The 17648-nt window shown below is 35.3% G+C and overlaps 1 protein-coding gene across 1 annotated transcript; it reads right to left on the reverse strand.

The window, feature by feature from the left end:
• Positions 1-10215: 10215 nt before the first annotated feature.
• Positions 10216-15379, reverse strand: LOC132612787 (zinc finger BED domain-containing protein RICESLEEPER 1-like). Its single transcript, XM_060326877.1, has 2 exons — positions 14005-15379; positions 10216-10367 (listed from the first exon to the last, which is right to left on the reverse strand). The coding sequence occupies exons 1-2, from the start codon at positions 15377-15379 to the stop codon at positions 10216-10218; spliced, it is 1527 nt and encodes a 508-aa protein (XP_060182860.1).
• Between the last annotated feature and the right edge of the window lie 2269 nt (positions 15380-17648).

Raw genomic sequence — 17648 nt, forward strand, 5'->3', positions numbered from 1 at the left:
TTTTGTAACACCTCATACCTTAAACTAGGCTACGTTTATGATTCGGGACTTAGAAATCAAGATGGAAGTGTTGGAATTCGAAAATTTCTTCATCACGATGAAAGTGCATATTACGACCCAAGTACGGACCGCACTTCAAGGTATGGGATGTACATGGTAGGGCGTACCTCGTTGGGAAATTATAGTAGCCACTACAAATTGGCATCCATGTACGGGCAGCAATGTACGAGTTGTACCTCAAAGTACGGGACACACCTTGAGCCTGTACCTCACCGTCAAAAAATTATGCTCACTGGAAAATTCACAAATCCAAGTACGGCCCGTACTTCACCCGCGTCGGCCAGATACTATAAAAACCTGGGGATAGTTTTATTTCCCCACTTTTCATTCTCCAAGCCCTAGAACGACCTGCTCCATTCTCTATCACCAAGAACACTAAGGTAAGCAACCCTAACCTATCCCAATGGATTCTAACATATATCTATGAACATTAAGCAAGAATTCCTTGTTCTTAACCTAGGGTTTTCAAGAAAACCCAATTAAAGGGAATTTAAGTTTAAGCTTTGGGATTCTTCTTCAAAGTTCAGATTTTTACTACAAGTTGGAGCGTACCAGGTATGTAGGGATTCTATCCACATGTGGGAACATCCTTATTCTTCCCTACGCCACGTTCCTCCATGATTATATAAGAGTTTACCAAAATTAGGGTTTTAGACATGTTCATGATAACCCTAAGTCTATATACCATGATGTACCATGTTTCTATACGTAGTTCGTTATTGTGTTCTTGCTATTCCATTTTGGTTATTGAGAATCTGTCTGTAATCCATAAAAAACCCATCATTTGCATTCCATGGGTTCTTACATGCAAGTTATTAATTACTATGTTTATTTTCATGAAACACTCAGCACGTTTACACGTTTTCATGCAAGGATATTATGTAACTACATCCATGTATAATGCAAGTCGCGTTTTATGAAAAACCATGGGCTCAGATGCCACATATATTATGTTCATAATTTTGGGAGTTGTACAGATTACCGAGAAGACTTTAATAGCCTGAAACTACGTTAGCCACCGTAGGATAAGGATCGCTCCGCCCATGTTTAGGACGATTCCTTCATGCTTTATTGATTGGATCCTTTCATGCCATGTTTATATCTTATACCCTTGGCAAGGTATGAGAGCTCTGCTGGTCGGGTCAGGTACTAGACTCCACGTACCCACGTGGTGATTCATGTTGTCGGTTACATTTATGTGCTCCCCACTTAAATTGTTTTACTCATGATATATATATATATATATATATATATATATATATATATATATATATATATATATATATATATATATATATATATATATATATATATTCATGTTCATGATCAGGTTTCAGTTTCAGTTTCAGCTCTCATTATGTTATTTCATGTGCCATGTTTACTTCATTCAGTTGTTTTACATGCCAGTACATTCAATGTGTTGAAGTCCCCTTTTTATGGCCCAGGGACCTGCATTTCACGATGCAGGTACGGATTTACAGGATGACGCATCTGCTCTGTATCAGCTTTTCCAGTATAAGTGATTAGTAAAGGGGCATGGTCTGATCCTGATCTGATCAGATGAGTCACTTCCAGTCCAGCATACTTATTTTGCAGAGCTTGGTTACCCAAGCATCTATCCAACCTTTTAAAAATACAGTCATTTCCACTTTGCCCATTCCACCAAGTATATTTGCCTCCTTTAAAGCCCAAATCAGCTACAGAACAGTTATGAATTCAAGCATTGAAATCCTGTACCTCATTCACAGTTACTGGTAATCCACCATACTTTTCCTCCTCAGAAGTGATGACATTAAAGTCACCACCAATCAACCATGGCCTTTGATTTGTTATAGCCTGATTTTCCAAAGCCTCCCATAAATCCATTCTCTCTGATTGATTGCATTTTGCATATACTATTGAAATCAACATCTCCTCCACCTGTCCATGCACCTTTAAGTTTAGTGTTAGTAGTTGGGGATGATCAGTCACAGTTGTTACTTCAAACATATCATCAACAAAGACCCAAATCTTATTTGTACAGTTCACAAAAGCATGTTGCAATCCAATTCTTCTTCTGTACTCCTCTATTCCCTGAGTCTCTTGAAAAGGCTCTAGTAAACCAATAAAGCCAAATTGATATTTTTGATGCAACTTGATAAGCCTTGTATAAGATTCCATTGTATTCACAGACCTGATATTCCAAATTATAGCATTCATAATGGAAACTTAGATTTCTGCCCAGTTCTTCTAGTTTGAACACCCCCAGTTGAAAGCAAATTTTGCTTTTTCTTCCCTCTCCCCATTGCTTTATCAATCTGCTTAGGAGACAGGTCTCCAGCTCTGGCCACTGCTTGCATGTTTTGCTCAATTGAATATTCATCTAAATCCTGTTCCCCTATCAATCCTGAATTTATTTGATCATGCTGAGTGTTTATGACCTGCAATGCTGTGCCTATTTCTGTGACATCCTTTGCATTATTTGAACACTGACTTGTCATGTTTGGACTTGCCAATTTTGGAGTAGTATTCCCATTTAGTATACTGATTCCTGCTGCTTGTATAGGGTTATTATCAATCTGCACTTTATTCCCTATGCTTTTTGCTGAATATTAACTCTTTATTGATAAATGTATTGGATTGATTTGTACTTTATTCCCATCTGAAATCTGATTCTCCATTGTGTCCTCACTGTTTGAAATATTATTGTCTACTTTGATCCTTTGTTTGGGTGTACCACTTATTTCTTCTGCTTCCTCCAATATCTGAGTCTTTGTGTTGCTTCCACTTGGTGAATGTGCTGCTGACTGCTTATGTTTATGCGATTTTATACCTTGCTCCACACATTCCTCAGTTTGTTGGATCTGTAACTGTTCTTCATTTTGTTTTGTGATAGGTTCCTCATCTTTCACTCCTTCCTCCTCATTTGTCAACAAATCAAAAGCATTTTGAATTTGTATCATATTATTAGCTTCTTGTGAGTCTTCTTTTTCCTTTATTTCCCCAAATATGACACCACTGGAATCCTTAATGTATCCGTTCTTTCTCCTCTGCATCCGTTCTTGCTTAGCCTGATTGTAACTTGGTTTCCCCCCATAATTATTTATGTTTTTCTCTTTGAAATTCTCCACTGCATTATCTTCCTTCTTGTTGTCTTGTCTCCATGACTCCCTATATTGCTTTTCTAATTCTGGATGCAAAGCCCTGCACTCTATCTCAGAGTGACCTTGTAGCTTACAATGCTTGCAAAATTTAGGAAGAAAATCATATTTAATTGGAACCCATTTTTCCATAATTTTCCTTGTATCTTCATCCCTTTCTGCAATGTGTATCCTATGAGGATGTGTTTTCATTAAATCAATTTCCACTTTTAATTTTGCACAACTTGGCCTCGTCTTATTAGTAGTAGCAAGATCAACTACTAATGGTTTTCCAACTGCAGATGCTAAGGAGAAAACCGCCTCTCGAGCAAAGAAATTTGGTGGCAGTTCCGGGAAACTTATCCAGGCCAGAGCAACAGAGGTTTCCTCATTTGGTTTGAACCATGGGTTCCAAATCATCGTTCGCATTTGACAATATCTATTATTCATTGAAATGTAATAAACAGGGGTAGAAAGTATTTTGATGTAATCTTCCAATAATGAAAATCTCATCAAAATGTGTCTATCCTCAATAAGGCCAATTTCACACTTACCTTTAATTCCACATTGTTCAGGAATAGCAGTTCTAAGGGCCTTTATGTTAATGGTGTCATATGAAAATTTCCCCAGTACTGCATATTGCAAATTTTCTTTCATAATGAGATGTTTTATTTCTCTTGAATTCCATTCCACATAAGGTTCTCCATCAATATACGTAACTGGTTTTATAGGGATTGTTGGCATGGGTGTAATTGTTCCTAGGTTTGGTTTTAATAAATTGGCATATGAAGTAGGTAGATTTGCATGGTTTTCATTGACAGTAGATATTTTATTAGGGTTTGGATTGGTAGGCAAATTAGAAGGGCTTGGATTATTTGGATCTATGGTGGGTGGAGCAATCCCAGGTGGAGGCTGTCCACCGGCCATGGTGGCCATGGTGGGTGGCGGCGTATGAACTTTAGTTTAGTAGGTCAAAATTGATGAGAGAGAAGAGAGCAAAAAATGGGTGCTTTTATTTTTACAGAGTCATCATTAGTTAAAGCAAGGTAAAGAGAAAGTAATTTTATATCGTGTCAAGTCACGGTGCAACATGAAATGGAAATTAGTACATATTCTTATATATATAGTATTACCGATTTAATTAAAATTATTTGCTTTTAATGTTTTACTACGTGATATATCACTACTTGAAGAAGTTGGTTCAATTGCAATCCAAAGAAAAGAAGACATAATTTTTGTGGCTGAAGAATTTAATTTATTGCGGAGTAATTTATTTGGCCCTTCTGCTTCTTCGTTTGTCTTCTTAGTTCTTATTTTTGTTTTAATTCGTTTGTCTTTTTAGTTCTTATTTCTGGCTTTCTTTATTTCTTTTAATTAATAATTTTTAAGATTATATATGAATTATACATACTTAGAGATTATTATTTATTGATAGTTATCAAGGTTAGAACTATTAACAAGAGATCACCTTAAGTGTTTTTGTAGATTGTAATAACTCAACATCAATATTTTGAAAACTTGTGTCGACATGTTGCAGTTCATTGTAGAAGTCACAGTTTGCGACTTTCGGAACTATATGTCGAAGTAAGATGATTTGTCTATATTAACTGCTCTAATCATGTAGGTGCATAGCTCACCAATTGACAATGAGTTCTCCACTTTTGATAATTTCTCGTGTTTTCTCTTTTAGTTGAAATTTTTTTATGCGCTTTGGTCACGCTCCATGATATACTTATTTTACGTCTGTTTTAGCTTTCCTCATGGTATTTTTAGAGAAATATATATTGACGATTGTTTTTCGCCATCAATAGTTTCGCTCCATCTTATATTTTAATAGTGCATACGAAAGAATGACTAACCAAGACATCTTCTCGTTACAATTACTATAATTCTTATTTAATTATTTTATTACTATAACAATCTAGCAATTTTAATTTATTACTACTAACTAATTTAAGTTATCAAAAATGAAGATAAACACGAATTTATAGATAATACTAAAGGTATTTCCTTACCATGATTAAAAATAGATAAATTAATTTATGGCTAAATATATTTACAATGATATAGGATTTTATAAAATTTTATGATATTTTCTTAAAAAATTCCAATGAAAAATAATAAAGACAAAGAAAATATCATAATAATATTTTATAAAATCCTCTATTATTATAAATATAATTAGCCATAAATTAATTTATCTATTTTTTTATCATGGTAAGGAAATAGCTTTAGTTTTATCTATAAACTAGGTAATCTACTCGCGCTTCGCGCAGTCATGAATGACTTCATTAAGCTTTTAAATGATTATTACATTATATTCAAATATTATAAATAATGAAAAGATTGATTGTTGTTAATTCATTAAGCTTTTGAATGATTATTCCATAATATTCAAATATTAGAAATAACGAAAAGATAGATTGTTGTTAAAACTAAAGAAGTTAGAATATTTTCAGCATAAATTAGAAGGTTAATACCATATAGCTATATATCAAGAACCTGAATGTTTGCAAAATTCATACTCTTCAAATCAATTTTATCTACTACATATTTTTGGATTGTGAAATTATTTCTTGATATAATTGACTTCTCAATATTGAATTTATTTTTCATGAAATAATCAATCGTCACTTTTTTCTATTTATCTATACGTACATGAAAAGTATAAAATATTAAGTTCGGCGACGTACACTATACTGATTCTTGAGCCTCTAACAGCCAGTTTTTCGAAATCCTTGCTCTTTCTGTATGATTGTCCACAAGCACCCATATATGTTTGGAATGTGTTCCTTGGTTATTCTAGAGTTCAATAGAGATATTTTTTGTAACACCTCATACCTTAAACTAGGCTACGTTTATGATTCGGGACTTAGAAATCAAGATGGAAGTGTTGGAATTCGAAAATTTCTTCATCATGATGAAAGTGCATATTACGACCCAAGTACGGACCGCACTTCAAGGTATGGGATGTACATGGTAGGGCGTACCTCGTTGGGAAATTATAGTAGCCACTACAAATTGGCATCCATGTACGGGCAGCAATGTACGAGTTGTACCTCAAAGTACGGGACACACCTTGAGCCTGTACCTCACCGTCAAAAAATTATGCTCACTGGAAAATTCACAAATCCAAGTACGGCCCGTACTTCACCCGCGTCGGCCAGATACTATAAAAACCTGGGGATAGTTTTATTTCCCCACTTTTCATTCTCCAAGCCCTAGAACGACCTGCTCCATTCTCTATCACCAAGAACACTAAGGTAAGCAACCCTAACCTATCCCAATGGATTCTAACATATATCTATGAACATTAAGCAAGAATTCCTTGTTCTTAACCTAGGGTTTTCAAGAAAACCCAATTAAAGGGAATTTAAGTTTAAGCTTTGGGATTCTTCTTCAAAGTTCAGATTTTTACTACAAGTTGGAGCGTACCAGGTATGTAGGGATTCTATCCACATGTGGGAACATCCTTATTCTTCCCTACGCCACGTTCCTCCATGATTATATAAGAGTTTACCAAAATTAGGGTTTTAGACATGTTCATGATAACCCTAAGTCTATATACCATGATGTACCATGTTTCTATACGTAGTTCGTTATTGTGTTCTTGCTATTCCATTTTGGTTATTGAGAATCTGTCTGTAATCCATAAAAAACCCATCATTTGCATTCCATGGGTTCTTACATGCAAGTTATTAATTACTATGTTTATTTTCATGAAACACTCAGCACGTTTACACGTTTTCATGCAAGGATATTATGTAACTACATCCATGTATAATGCAAGTCGCGTTTTATGAAAAACCATGGGCTCAGATGCCACATATATTATGTTCATAATTTTGGGAGTTGTACAGATTACCGAGAAGACTTTAATAGCCTGAAACTACGTTAGCCACCGTAGGATAAGGATCGCTCCGCCCATGTTTAGGACGATTCCTTCATGCTTTATTGATTGGATCCTTTCATGCCATGTTTATATCTTATACCCTTGGCAAGGTATGAGAGCTCTGCTGGTCGGGTCAGGTACTAGACTCCACGTACCCACGTGGTGATTCATGTTGTCGGTTACATTTATGTGCTCCCCACTTAAATTGTTTTACTCATGATATATATATATATATATATATATATATATATATATATATATATATATATATATATATATTCATGTTCATGATCAGGTTTCAGTTTCAGTTTCAGCTCTCATTATGTTATTTCATGTGCCATGTTTACTTCATTCAGTTGTTTTACATGCCAGTACATTCAATGTGTTGAAGTCCCCTTTTTATGGCCCAGGGACCTGCATTTCACGATGCAGGTACGGATTTACAGGATGACGCATCTGCTCTGTATCAGCTTTTGGTGAGCCCTATCTTCTTCGGGGTTTAGTCATTTATCTATGTCCTATTAGTTATGCATTAAAGATATGTTGGGGGCCTTGTCCCACAAGTTATGCTTAGCAGACTCATGTTCATGTTAGAGGTTTCATAGGCTAGTCAGTCATGTTATGTCAGATATTTGGAGTCGTCTAGCCATTTTGGCTCATTATTATTATGTTTATTCAGACTATTCCGCATTATGATATTATGATATTTTCAAACTTATGATTTATGGTCCCACGCTTTGCTTAAATTATGCATGTTCATCAGTTATTCCGTATCAGTTCATGCCCATGTTGAGTCAGCAAGCCATGTGGTTCGCTCAGTCACATGCGGTCATGCATCGAGTGCTGTGTTTCGCCCAGGCCATGGTTCGGGGCGTGACATTTTTATCCATTTTATAAACTTTGTATGCTAAACAAAAATGACTTGGTGAAGATATAAGAGAGACAAAAAGCAAGAAACAAAAGAAAATTACCTCCACTCCGCGTGGAAGCATACCTACGTTTTGTCTTTTTCCCATAGGACCTTATAGTTTCCCAGCAGGAAGCCTTAGATATTTGCTTGTTTCATGGTATGGACCAAAGCAAAGGTTCTGTTGCTATCGACACCTACCCGATTAACCAAAAGTATAATCAATTGAGACCGAATAGGAAAGAAAAAATTGATGTGCATCATCTATAATGACCTTATAGAGATGTGAAAATTTTGTATAGTTAAAAGAAAATAAGAATTAACATGTTGATAACGTGCAATTTGAACTCCCAGATCAAGCATGGCTATATTTTTACTAATATCGAGTAATCTCTCAAAAATATATCTCCTTGACACAATAGCGTTTTTATGAGTTGAATGATTGCAGATGAAACATCTAACATGGAACAATTCATATATGCATGATTATATAAAAGATTTAAGATTAAATTTTCCAAAGCACTACTAACCCGGGTGAAGGAAGTTGTTGATATTATACGTGTCGATTAATTTCTATCGAAAAACGAATGCTAAATAAAAATTAACGTGAAGTTTAAAAAAAACAGTAGAAGTAAAGAACGCAAGGATCAAAGAGAACCTGCTGACTATGGCAAAAACACCATTGTTTCACAGATCTTTGTTTCCTATCCTTTGGATTTTGCCATCGTTTTTTTTTTTTTTTTTTTTTTTTTGAGATTGATTTCTTCCACTTATGAAACTTCCTTTATAATAAGTTGTCCCAACTTTTCATCTTTCCATAAGAAAATCTCCTGTAAAAAATGTAAGTAGATAATGAGAAATGGAGAGGAGCCCCTTTCTCAGATTAGAGGCACTCACACATCACATCCAGAAAGCCACTCTTTTTCCCCTCAGCTAAGTGAAAAATTTAATGTACTAAAATCATGGCATCCGTTGTAGTTGCTGGCCTCCTATCCTTGATCTGTTTTTTCTTACTTAAGAAACCTCAGCATCAACAAATATAATGGTTCCATTTCGAAGGAAGAATCACAGCATAAACATGCTTGGAAGTTACAAAATCATAGGCCATAGATTTCGACGCGCCTTTTATGTTATAACTATCGCCTCGTCTGGTTCTCGATATACAGAAATAACCTGTCGAACTTGTCGGTGGTGGTCTACGAAGCAAGATCACGAATTGAACGAAGTGTTTGGGCTGCGAGATGTCGGCGTTAGCCACTAAACAAACAACCTCCAGGATATCGAGGTAGCCAAGGGAGTCGTACAGAGACTGTCACTATAGTATAATGTAAGCAACTAATAACCATCCAGTTTGAAAGGGCGTGATTGTCCGGAAGGGCGTGACTCTCCATTTTTTTGTTTGTTTTTTGAACACTTTTGTTAATCATTTTTAAAATTTAAAAAAAGGCAAAAAATTAACAAAAAAGATAAATATATTTCCTGATTAATGAGTTATGCCACGTCATCGGGCCAATGTCCCTACAATTATATAGATATATAGATTAGGGCTGCTTATCGGGCGGATCGGACGGATTATTTTGCTTAACGGTTCGGCTTAACGGTTATCGGCTTTTAAAAGTACTAATCCGCTAGCCAACCTATAAGATATCGGTTGGTTCGGTATCGAAGTAGCAATTATCGGACGGTTATCGGGCGGTGTATCGGCTAAATATAAGAGAAAATGAAATAAGTAAAAGAAGATCCGACACTAAAATTAATGACCCAACACATTCTCACTCTGTTTTATGGATTGCCTATAGTTGCTCATTGAAAGTGCAAAAATGAAAGCCACATTTGAGAAGTTTTCACAGATGTGCTTCTAGCCCATGTAGTTGGATGTTGGAACATATATATATATATATATATATATATATATATAGTAGAAATTGCAGCAAAGTTGCATAAAGCTGCACTAACTCCGTTGAAACTCACAGTGAGTGCAAGTGCTAAAGGTCTGTTCAAAGAGAAATTCTTTATGCACAGAACAAAACAAACAGTGTAGAACCAAGTGATGTTGCATCAGCTAACAACCAAAGTAAAAATACATGTCAACAAAGTGAGCACAATTTAGAATATAGAGTCAGTATAATATCAGATTCTCAGTAGAGCATCACATTGTTGGAAGAACTAACAAGAACCAAAATTCAATTAAACAACATAAAATATAAAGTACTATATTATGCCACTCAAATAGATCACTAATCAGTTGTGTTAAAAATAATCAGTTCTTTTTCACATCTAGTTAGTCTACTTTTGCCCAATATAATCCAATAGCATATTTGCTTTTCCTTGCACAACTTCTTTCGCACAACTGCTGGTGCTTTTTCTATTGCAGCAACCAGCAAGTATCCTACAATAAAAAACAGAATTGTTAATATGTAAAATTTTAAGTGCATTCAAACAAACAACGAGAAGATAACAGAACCTTATGAAAGTCACCTTGTACTATATGTCAACTACAGTAGGGTCTTTCCCAGCGCTGGTGTAACACCCCGTACCTTTAACTTAAACTTTGATCATGATCCTAGACTTAGAAAATCAGATAAAGAATGTGGGAATTGAAATTTTTCCGTTCAGTTGTGATATGGTGGTTTACGCCCATGAACAGTGGTCGTATTTCAGTTTACTGGCCGTAAACCAAGTCGTGAACTGAAACCAAGAATTTCTGAACATTCTGGAATTTGACATTTTTGAGGTCATAAGGTTAAATACGGACCGTATTTCACTTTACGGCCCGTATTTCAAACCGTATTTGGAATTTGGGAAAACTTCCTTGATGAAAGTTGTAGATCTTTGAAATACCTTTCCAACGGTATCTTACGGGGGTCAAACGGACATCTGTGCAAGGAGTTATGGCCATTTTACTGAAGCGACACAGTGCAGTCCAAAGTGCAGAATACGGTCCGTAAATCAATTTACGGCCCGTAAACTGACTTTACGACCAGCAGTGTTCAGGTCGTAAATTTCACTTTCACAGAACAATATATATTCATCCATATCAGTTCAACTCATTATTTTTCATTCCTTCAAACCCTAGAACGACCTCCTACTCTCCTCCAACATCAAGAACACCAAGGTAAGTCCATTCTAATTATTCCAACTCCATTCTAACATATATCCTTGTAATCTAAACAAGAAATCATCATTCCTAATCTAGGGTTTTCAAGAAAACCCATCTCAAGATTCAAGAATCAAGATTTAGGAAATCTTCTCCAAAATTCAAGTCTTTAATTCAAGTTTTGGAGCAATTAAGGGTTTGCAACATATCTCCTTCCAAAGTGATTCAAGCTAGGTTTTGGGTGTTCTTTAATAGAAAAGTGAATTGTTAAATCTTGTTTAACAAATTAAGGTATGTCTCCCTTTTAAAAACATTATTGTGATTTGTACGTCTCTTTTGAAAATCTTATTTTGGAATGTATGACTTCTTTTCTTAAAAGTTCTTTATTGAATAAAAAGGGTGAACTTCTCATACAAAATCCTAATGTATGTCTAAGATTTTAATGATGTTTTTATCCTTATCATTGATAGATTTGACGAGTTAGAATAGAGAAAATGGCATTGAAAAGTTCAGTTATAATTTTTGGATATCAAATGATTTGTGGTGCTGTTTTGGTGTGATTAAATGGCTAGTATTGGTTGGATATTGATATAAAGTAATTGTGTATGCTGTTGGTAAGTTGTTGTTCTTGAGATTGGGAGAATAAGGTGTATGAAGATATTGTATACAAAGCGTATACCGGACTGTTTTGTGACGATATTTGGGGGTTGTTTTATATGATTTCGTGGCTGTTTTGTGACGCTATTTTGGGGCTGTTTTATATGATTTTCGTGACTATTTTGTGACAATATTTTGTTGTTGTTATAATATCGATATACGGAAATAAAGAAGTGTATACAAGCGTTGGCATCTGAAGGTATATTGGGCTATTTTGAAAGTAATCTAAGGATGGATTTAATTTCAAGATCCTTTAATGAATGAAATGAAAATCGATCTTTTCATGTTCCTTGAACTTTTCATGTTTAAATAATGGTTAATGTGTGTGAGGGGACAAGCCCACATTAAACCTAGTTTGTAATAAACCCTATATATGTATGTGATATTATGAATGTTTTCCTTTATAAGAGATGCTTAATAATGATGGTTAAGAGTTGGTAATGATATTCTCATTGATGTTTTAAAGCATGGAAATCTTTCGTAAAGAAGTTATATGTTTTCAAACATTGGTTGGAATGACTTATTCTTTCAATATGGCATAATGGTCCGTAATGATAATTTGACTACAAAGATGATTTATTTTAAACAAGGTCATGCATGTGTAGGGTCAAGCCCGCGTCGAACCTTACACGAACTATACTACTTTGTGAAACTCGCTTTTCCCCATTATTGGATGATTGAATTTCATCTTCTAAAGGTTAAACCTTCAACTTGTTCTGTTGTAAAATGGGTTTCTTAAATTTGAAATTTGAATAAGATTCTCAATCGGTGGTAACTTGAAATGCCTCTATTTGAGATGATGACTTGAGAAGTGAGGTTCGGCTCTAAGCCATGATTGATAATTTAGTAATATGACATGATTAGTATTTTTGTTTGTATTTTGGACCTGTATGGTAAAGTTGTGTTAGTCCAGAGGACGATTAGCCTTCGTGGTTTCCTAACCAGGAGTATCGATTGATTGATTAGTTTTCCTGTGAGTGGCTTGCTTTCTATCTTGTTTCCTGTGAGTGGCTTGTAGTGATATTGAATTCGTAAGTGAAATGCTTGGCATGGTAAATGGTAAAGAGTTAAATTGATATGTCTTTCATTGATCGATATGTGTAATGAACTTAAATGTTATTGACGATATGACTACTTTGAGACAATTGGTGAATCGGCTTCTATGCCATGGACTTTGTTGTTGTGTTTGGCCTAGCTACTCGGGAGGAAGGGTAGCCACTATGGATCCTAGTGTGTCGTTGCTTAGCCATTCGGGAGGAAGAGTGGCCACCGCTGGGTTCGCTACCCGGGGTGTGATTTATGCCTAGCTATTCGGGAGGAAGGATAGCCACCGCGTACTACATAGTCCGGTGTGATTTATGCCTAGCTATTCGGGAGGAAGGATAGCCACCGAGAATTATATGTCCCGGTGTGGTGCGCTATGCGCGATATGCTTGATTCTTGGGCCTGTATTGGCATGTGTGACATTCTTATTCTCTTATGGAATTGTTGATGACTATCTTAATTGATTAAAAGGGCATATTTGAAGTTGTAACTTGACAATAGGCTTTATGAATGGGGTTTGACATTTATTATCGAGATACCTAAGCTGAATAACTGTCTGTATATTGATTTCATATCATTTTTCAGAACTGACTTCTTTATATATTATTATATTTTATTTTCATAATACTTGTTGTCCCCGAGGCACTCACTGAGTACGAAAGTACTCAGGCATACCATTGTTGTTTTTGATAGTATGTTAGGTAACGAAGAAGAGCAGGTTCGTGATACTTTCAACGCTTAAGAGAACTTGCTGCTATTGTTGATTTGGTGAACCCACATCCTTGTTCGTGGAACACTTCCTGTTTCGTTTATTATTCTAGATTTCTGGGCTGCGTCCCGAGGTTTGACGACTGTTATGTCTCTTAGAAGCTCCATAGATAGTTGTCATAATTGTGGGTAGATTGTCAAAAGTCTCGTACGACTTAATGGGTGTTTTCCACGTTGATGGCTATTACTTATAAAGACTTTCGCTGATTTAATTCATGTGATCATGATGTGTTACATTTAATTTATAAATTGTTGGAGGCGAATGTTGAGGTATTATTATTGTGTCGTTTAGGTTCTTCCGATGTTGTTCATGACGTCGGATGCCAGTCACGTCTAGGGTGGGTTTCGGGGCGTGACAACTGGCTTAATCTGAAGAGAAAATTATCATAATGAGTCATGTAATAAGTATAAACCATTTACAACAATAATATACAACAAATATAATAAAAAGTATTATTACCTTGTTCAAGCTGCTCGAGATTATCAAGATCTTCCTCAACACTAACAAGTTGTTTTAATTTTTCACTTCGTAGCCAATCTTGAAGACACACTAGAGCTTGCACTAATTTAGGAGTCGATGAACTCCTAAATGAATCAAGAAGACGTCCTCCAGTACTAAACGCAGATTCAGATGCCACACTTGAAACTGGTACAGCTAATACATCACGAGCCATCTCAGCAAGAATAGGAAATCTAGCTGAGTTCATTTTCCACCTGTCTAGGATGTTAAATTCTTTACTGTCATCCTCAGTTTCTTCACCAAAATATTTATCTAACTCCGTTCTAGCATCAACACCTCCACTCGCTGTTTTATAGTTCTTTATATCTTTCATGAGTGATTCTAAAAGTCCTGTACTTTGGGTACTTACTTGACTGCTAGAAAGCCCGAAAGTAGAAGTGTGCAGTGAAGAGCAAGGTGAAGATTCAACAAGCATGCTGCCTTTTGAGCTGGATTTTACATACTCTCTAAATAATGAAGTCATGTACTTCTTTACTTCTGCTTGTATAGATGACCCTTTTCCCCCAAACATCTTTACAAGTGCATAGCTAACTGATTCAAGCTTGTAACGAGGATCCAAAATACATGAAATAAAAATTATCTTGTTCATTTTTGCTGGATCTCCCCAATACTTATTAAATTTTTCTTTCATCTTTTTTGCCATATCTCTTAAACCAGTGTCTTCCCTTGCCATCAATTGATTCAAATAAACAGCAACCGTACACATTTCAAGAAAATGAATATTTGATGTAACATAACGTGATCCAGATATTTTCAAAGTAAGAAGATAAAAGATCTCAAGAAATCTCGTAATTCTTTTCACATGGACCCAATCACTACTCAAAAGTTCACCGGCAGTGATTCTAATTTCAACATAAGAATTTTCAAGATAATGTCTCAGGCCAATTTCACTGGAAGCATAATTTGAAAATGCATTCTCAAATTCAACAGCCCTACTCAACATCAGATAGGTGGAATTCCACCTAGTTGGAACATCTAAACATAAAGATTTTTTGCAACTGAGTTGTTCATCGTCACAACTTTCTTGAAATCTTTTCAACCTCGCAGGAGACTGCCTAACATATCTAACTGCATGTCTAACACGTTCAATAGACAAAGAGCATTCATTTAAACCATCCTGGACGACAAGATTCATGATACGAGCCATACACCTCACGTGAAGGTGATTACCGTTCATCAAATTAGTTCCCATTTTTGTTAATTGCTTAGACAATTCTTTTACTGTCACATAATTTGAGCTTGCATTATCAACTGTGACAGTAAAGATCTTATTTATCCCCCACTCACGTAAGCACCTACTAATACCATTTGCCATATCTTCACCTTTATGGCTAATAATAGGACAAAAATTAAGTATTTTCTTGCGCACGTTCCAATAACTATTGATCCAATGGGCAGTGATACACATGTAATTGATTCTTTGTATAGAAGCTCATGTGTCAGTGGTAATACAAATGCTCTGTTTTGTTTCTATAAAATGCCTCCTCAACTTTTGCTTTTCTTCATTAAACAGATTAAAACAATCCCTAGTTACAGTACTACGGGAAGGGATCCAAAAATGAGGTTGTGCCATTTTCATAAATTCTTTAAAACCTTCTTTTTCGACAAAGCTAAAAGGAAGCTCATCGACTATTACCATACGACATAAAACCTTCCTACACTCTTCTTGGTCAAATTTCCAAGATACAACAGCTACGTCACCTTGACTACCCCCGGAATAGATTTAAAGCCTATGGTTGATTGTTTTTTATCAACAGGAGTAGGAAGTTTAGGACATGTCAACAAATGACCAAGAAGAGTCGACGTACCATCTCTTGACTTAAAACAGTACACCTTATAGCAATGGCTACATTTTGCTTTCGTACCTTCGGAAGTTTCAACTTCTATAAAATGATCCCAAGCAACAGACCTTTTTCTCCTTTTTTTTAGCACTAGTTGACTGAGTTATTTCAGCATGACTTGCTGCATTTGAAGCCTCACTTTCACCTATCACCTTATCACTTCGTTCAGCCATGCTACGAGTTTAAGACTTTGAGTCCCTGTGATAAGAAAAACAATTTCAATAAACAACCAAAATTTGAACAGGCAAAATATGATCGGCACAACAAATAGTAACGGAAAATACACATAGCACAAGAAAATAGAGAATTTGTTAATCCAAATACAACACAGACACATTATGGTAGTGGAAGCAACACTGAAAATAGAAACAGAGCAAATAATGCAACACCTTTACATCACAGGGCTGGAAATAGATGAACAGATAGTCAAGCCAAATGAAACTCTTGCAAAAATAAATCGATCACACAAGACCTTGCAGTTCATGTATTGAGCCAAATAAATCGATTTGTAGTTTTAGATTTTATTAAGCTTCAATTTTACTTTATTCTCGAAATTGTTCAATTATCTGAGACTGCTTGTTCACGTATACTACTGCTTCAAATATGGTAGTGCTAGAAACTGAATGTGGATTATGCTCTAAAAGAACTCTCTTAAAGGCATCTTACTTTATTTTGTGGATGCTTAATCAACTGTGATTGCAACTTATCAGTATTTTTCCTTTTCTGGACTATGTTGTTGTATCAAGCATATTTGATCTTACAATTAAGTTGAAGAAAACTTGAATACAAGTACTTGATGAAATCGAACAGTGGGGTGAACTTGAAGTTGCTAATCCTAGGAAATATGTGTCTTTATGGAGTATTGACTAGGGAGAATTCTAAAAGCTGCAAAATAGAAGAAACCCCATGGATCAGAAGGGCAAAACCCATTACGATCATAAGCGGAAAAAAAAAACTTGAAATTTACCTTGCAGAAGCAAAACAATACTTTTGTCTTGCGTGTAGTAGCAATTGCTGAGTCGCCGTGCTTTACCCTTTAGGTAAATTAGGGTTATTTTCTAAGAATTAATTAAGTGAATACACTTACTGTCTTATTGACTAAATGGGTTTGGCCTGCTGAGGCTTATCTTTAGGTTTACAAATTATAATTACCATAGATATTTTATATGTTTAGGGGTAAAAATATAATAAAATATGATAAATTCTTAACGGGTTAACGGTTTACCCAATAAAAAAATTAAGTAATCCGTCCCCCGCACCGATAAGTCGTTAATTATAAAATTTAAATCCATTCCCACCTGCTAATCCGATAACCCAATACCAATAAGCCAATTTTGTTATTGGGTTATCGGTAGCGGTCGATTCTGAACAGCCTAGATTCGTGTTTATCTTCATTTTACTAGGAAAATAAGACATCACTAATTTTCCGCTTTATTCTCTCCTACTGGAAGACGGACTAATTTGAAAATCTCCTAAATAAAATCAATTAAGAATTCAGTAAGGAAAGTTTCTATCCGTTTTTGATAAGGAAAGCAAAACAAACGAGTTTTAAAAGGCAATAGAGTTGAATATTAGTTTTTGAGATATTCTCATGATTTCTATCCGTTTTTGATAAGGAAAACAATACAAAAAGAGTTTTACAAGCAATATAAAAGCCCTGTTTTTATTTATTACTTCACCAAAGTTTTCTTGAAACTTCCAGCACGGATAAGAACATGATGAAGCGTGCGACAAAGACAAGAA

This window comes from Lycium barbarum, chromosome 10 (assembly GCF_019175385.1).
Source record: "Lycium barbarum isolate Lr01 chromosome 10, ASM1917538v2, whole genome shotgun sequence".
NCBI classification, from domain to species: domain Eukaryota; kingdom Viridiplantae; phylum Streptophyta; class Magnoliopsida; order Solanales; family Solanaceae; genus Lycium; species Lycium barbarum.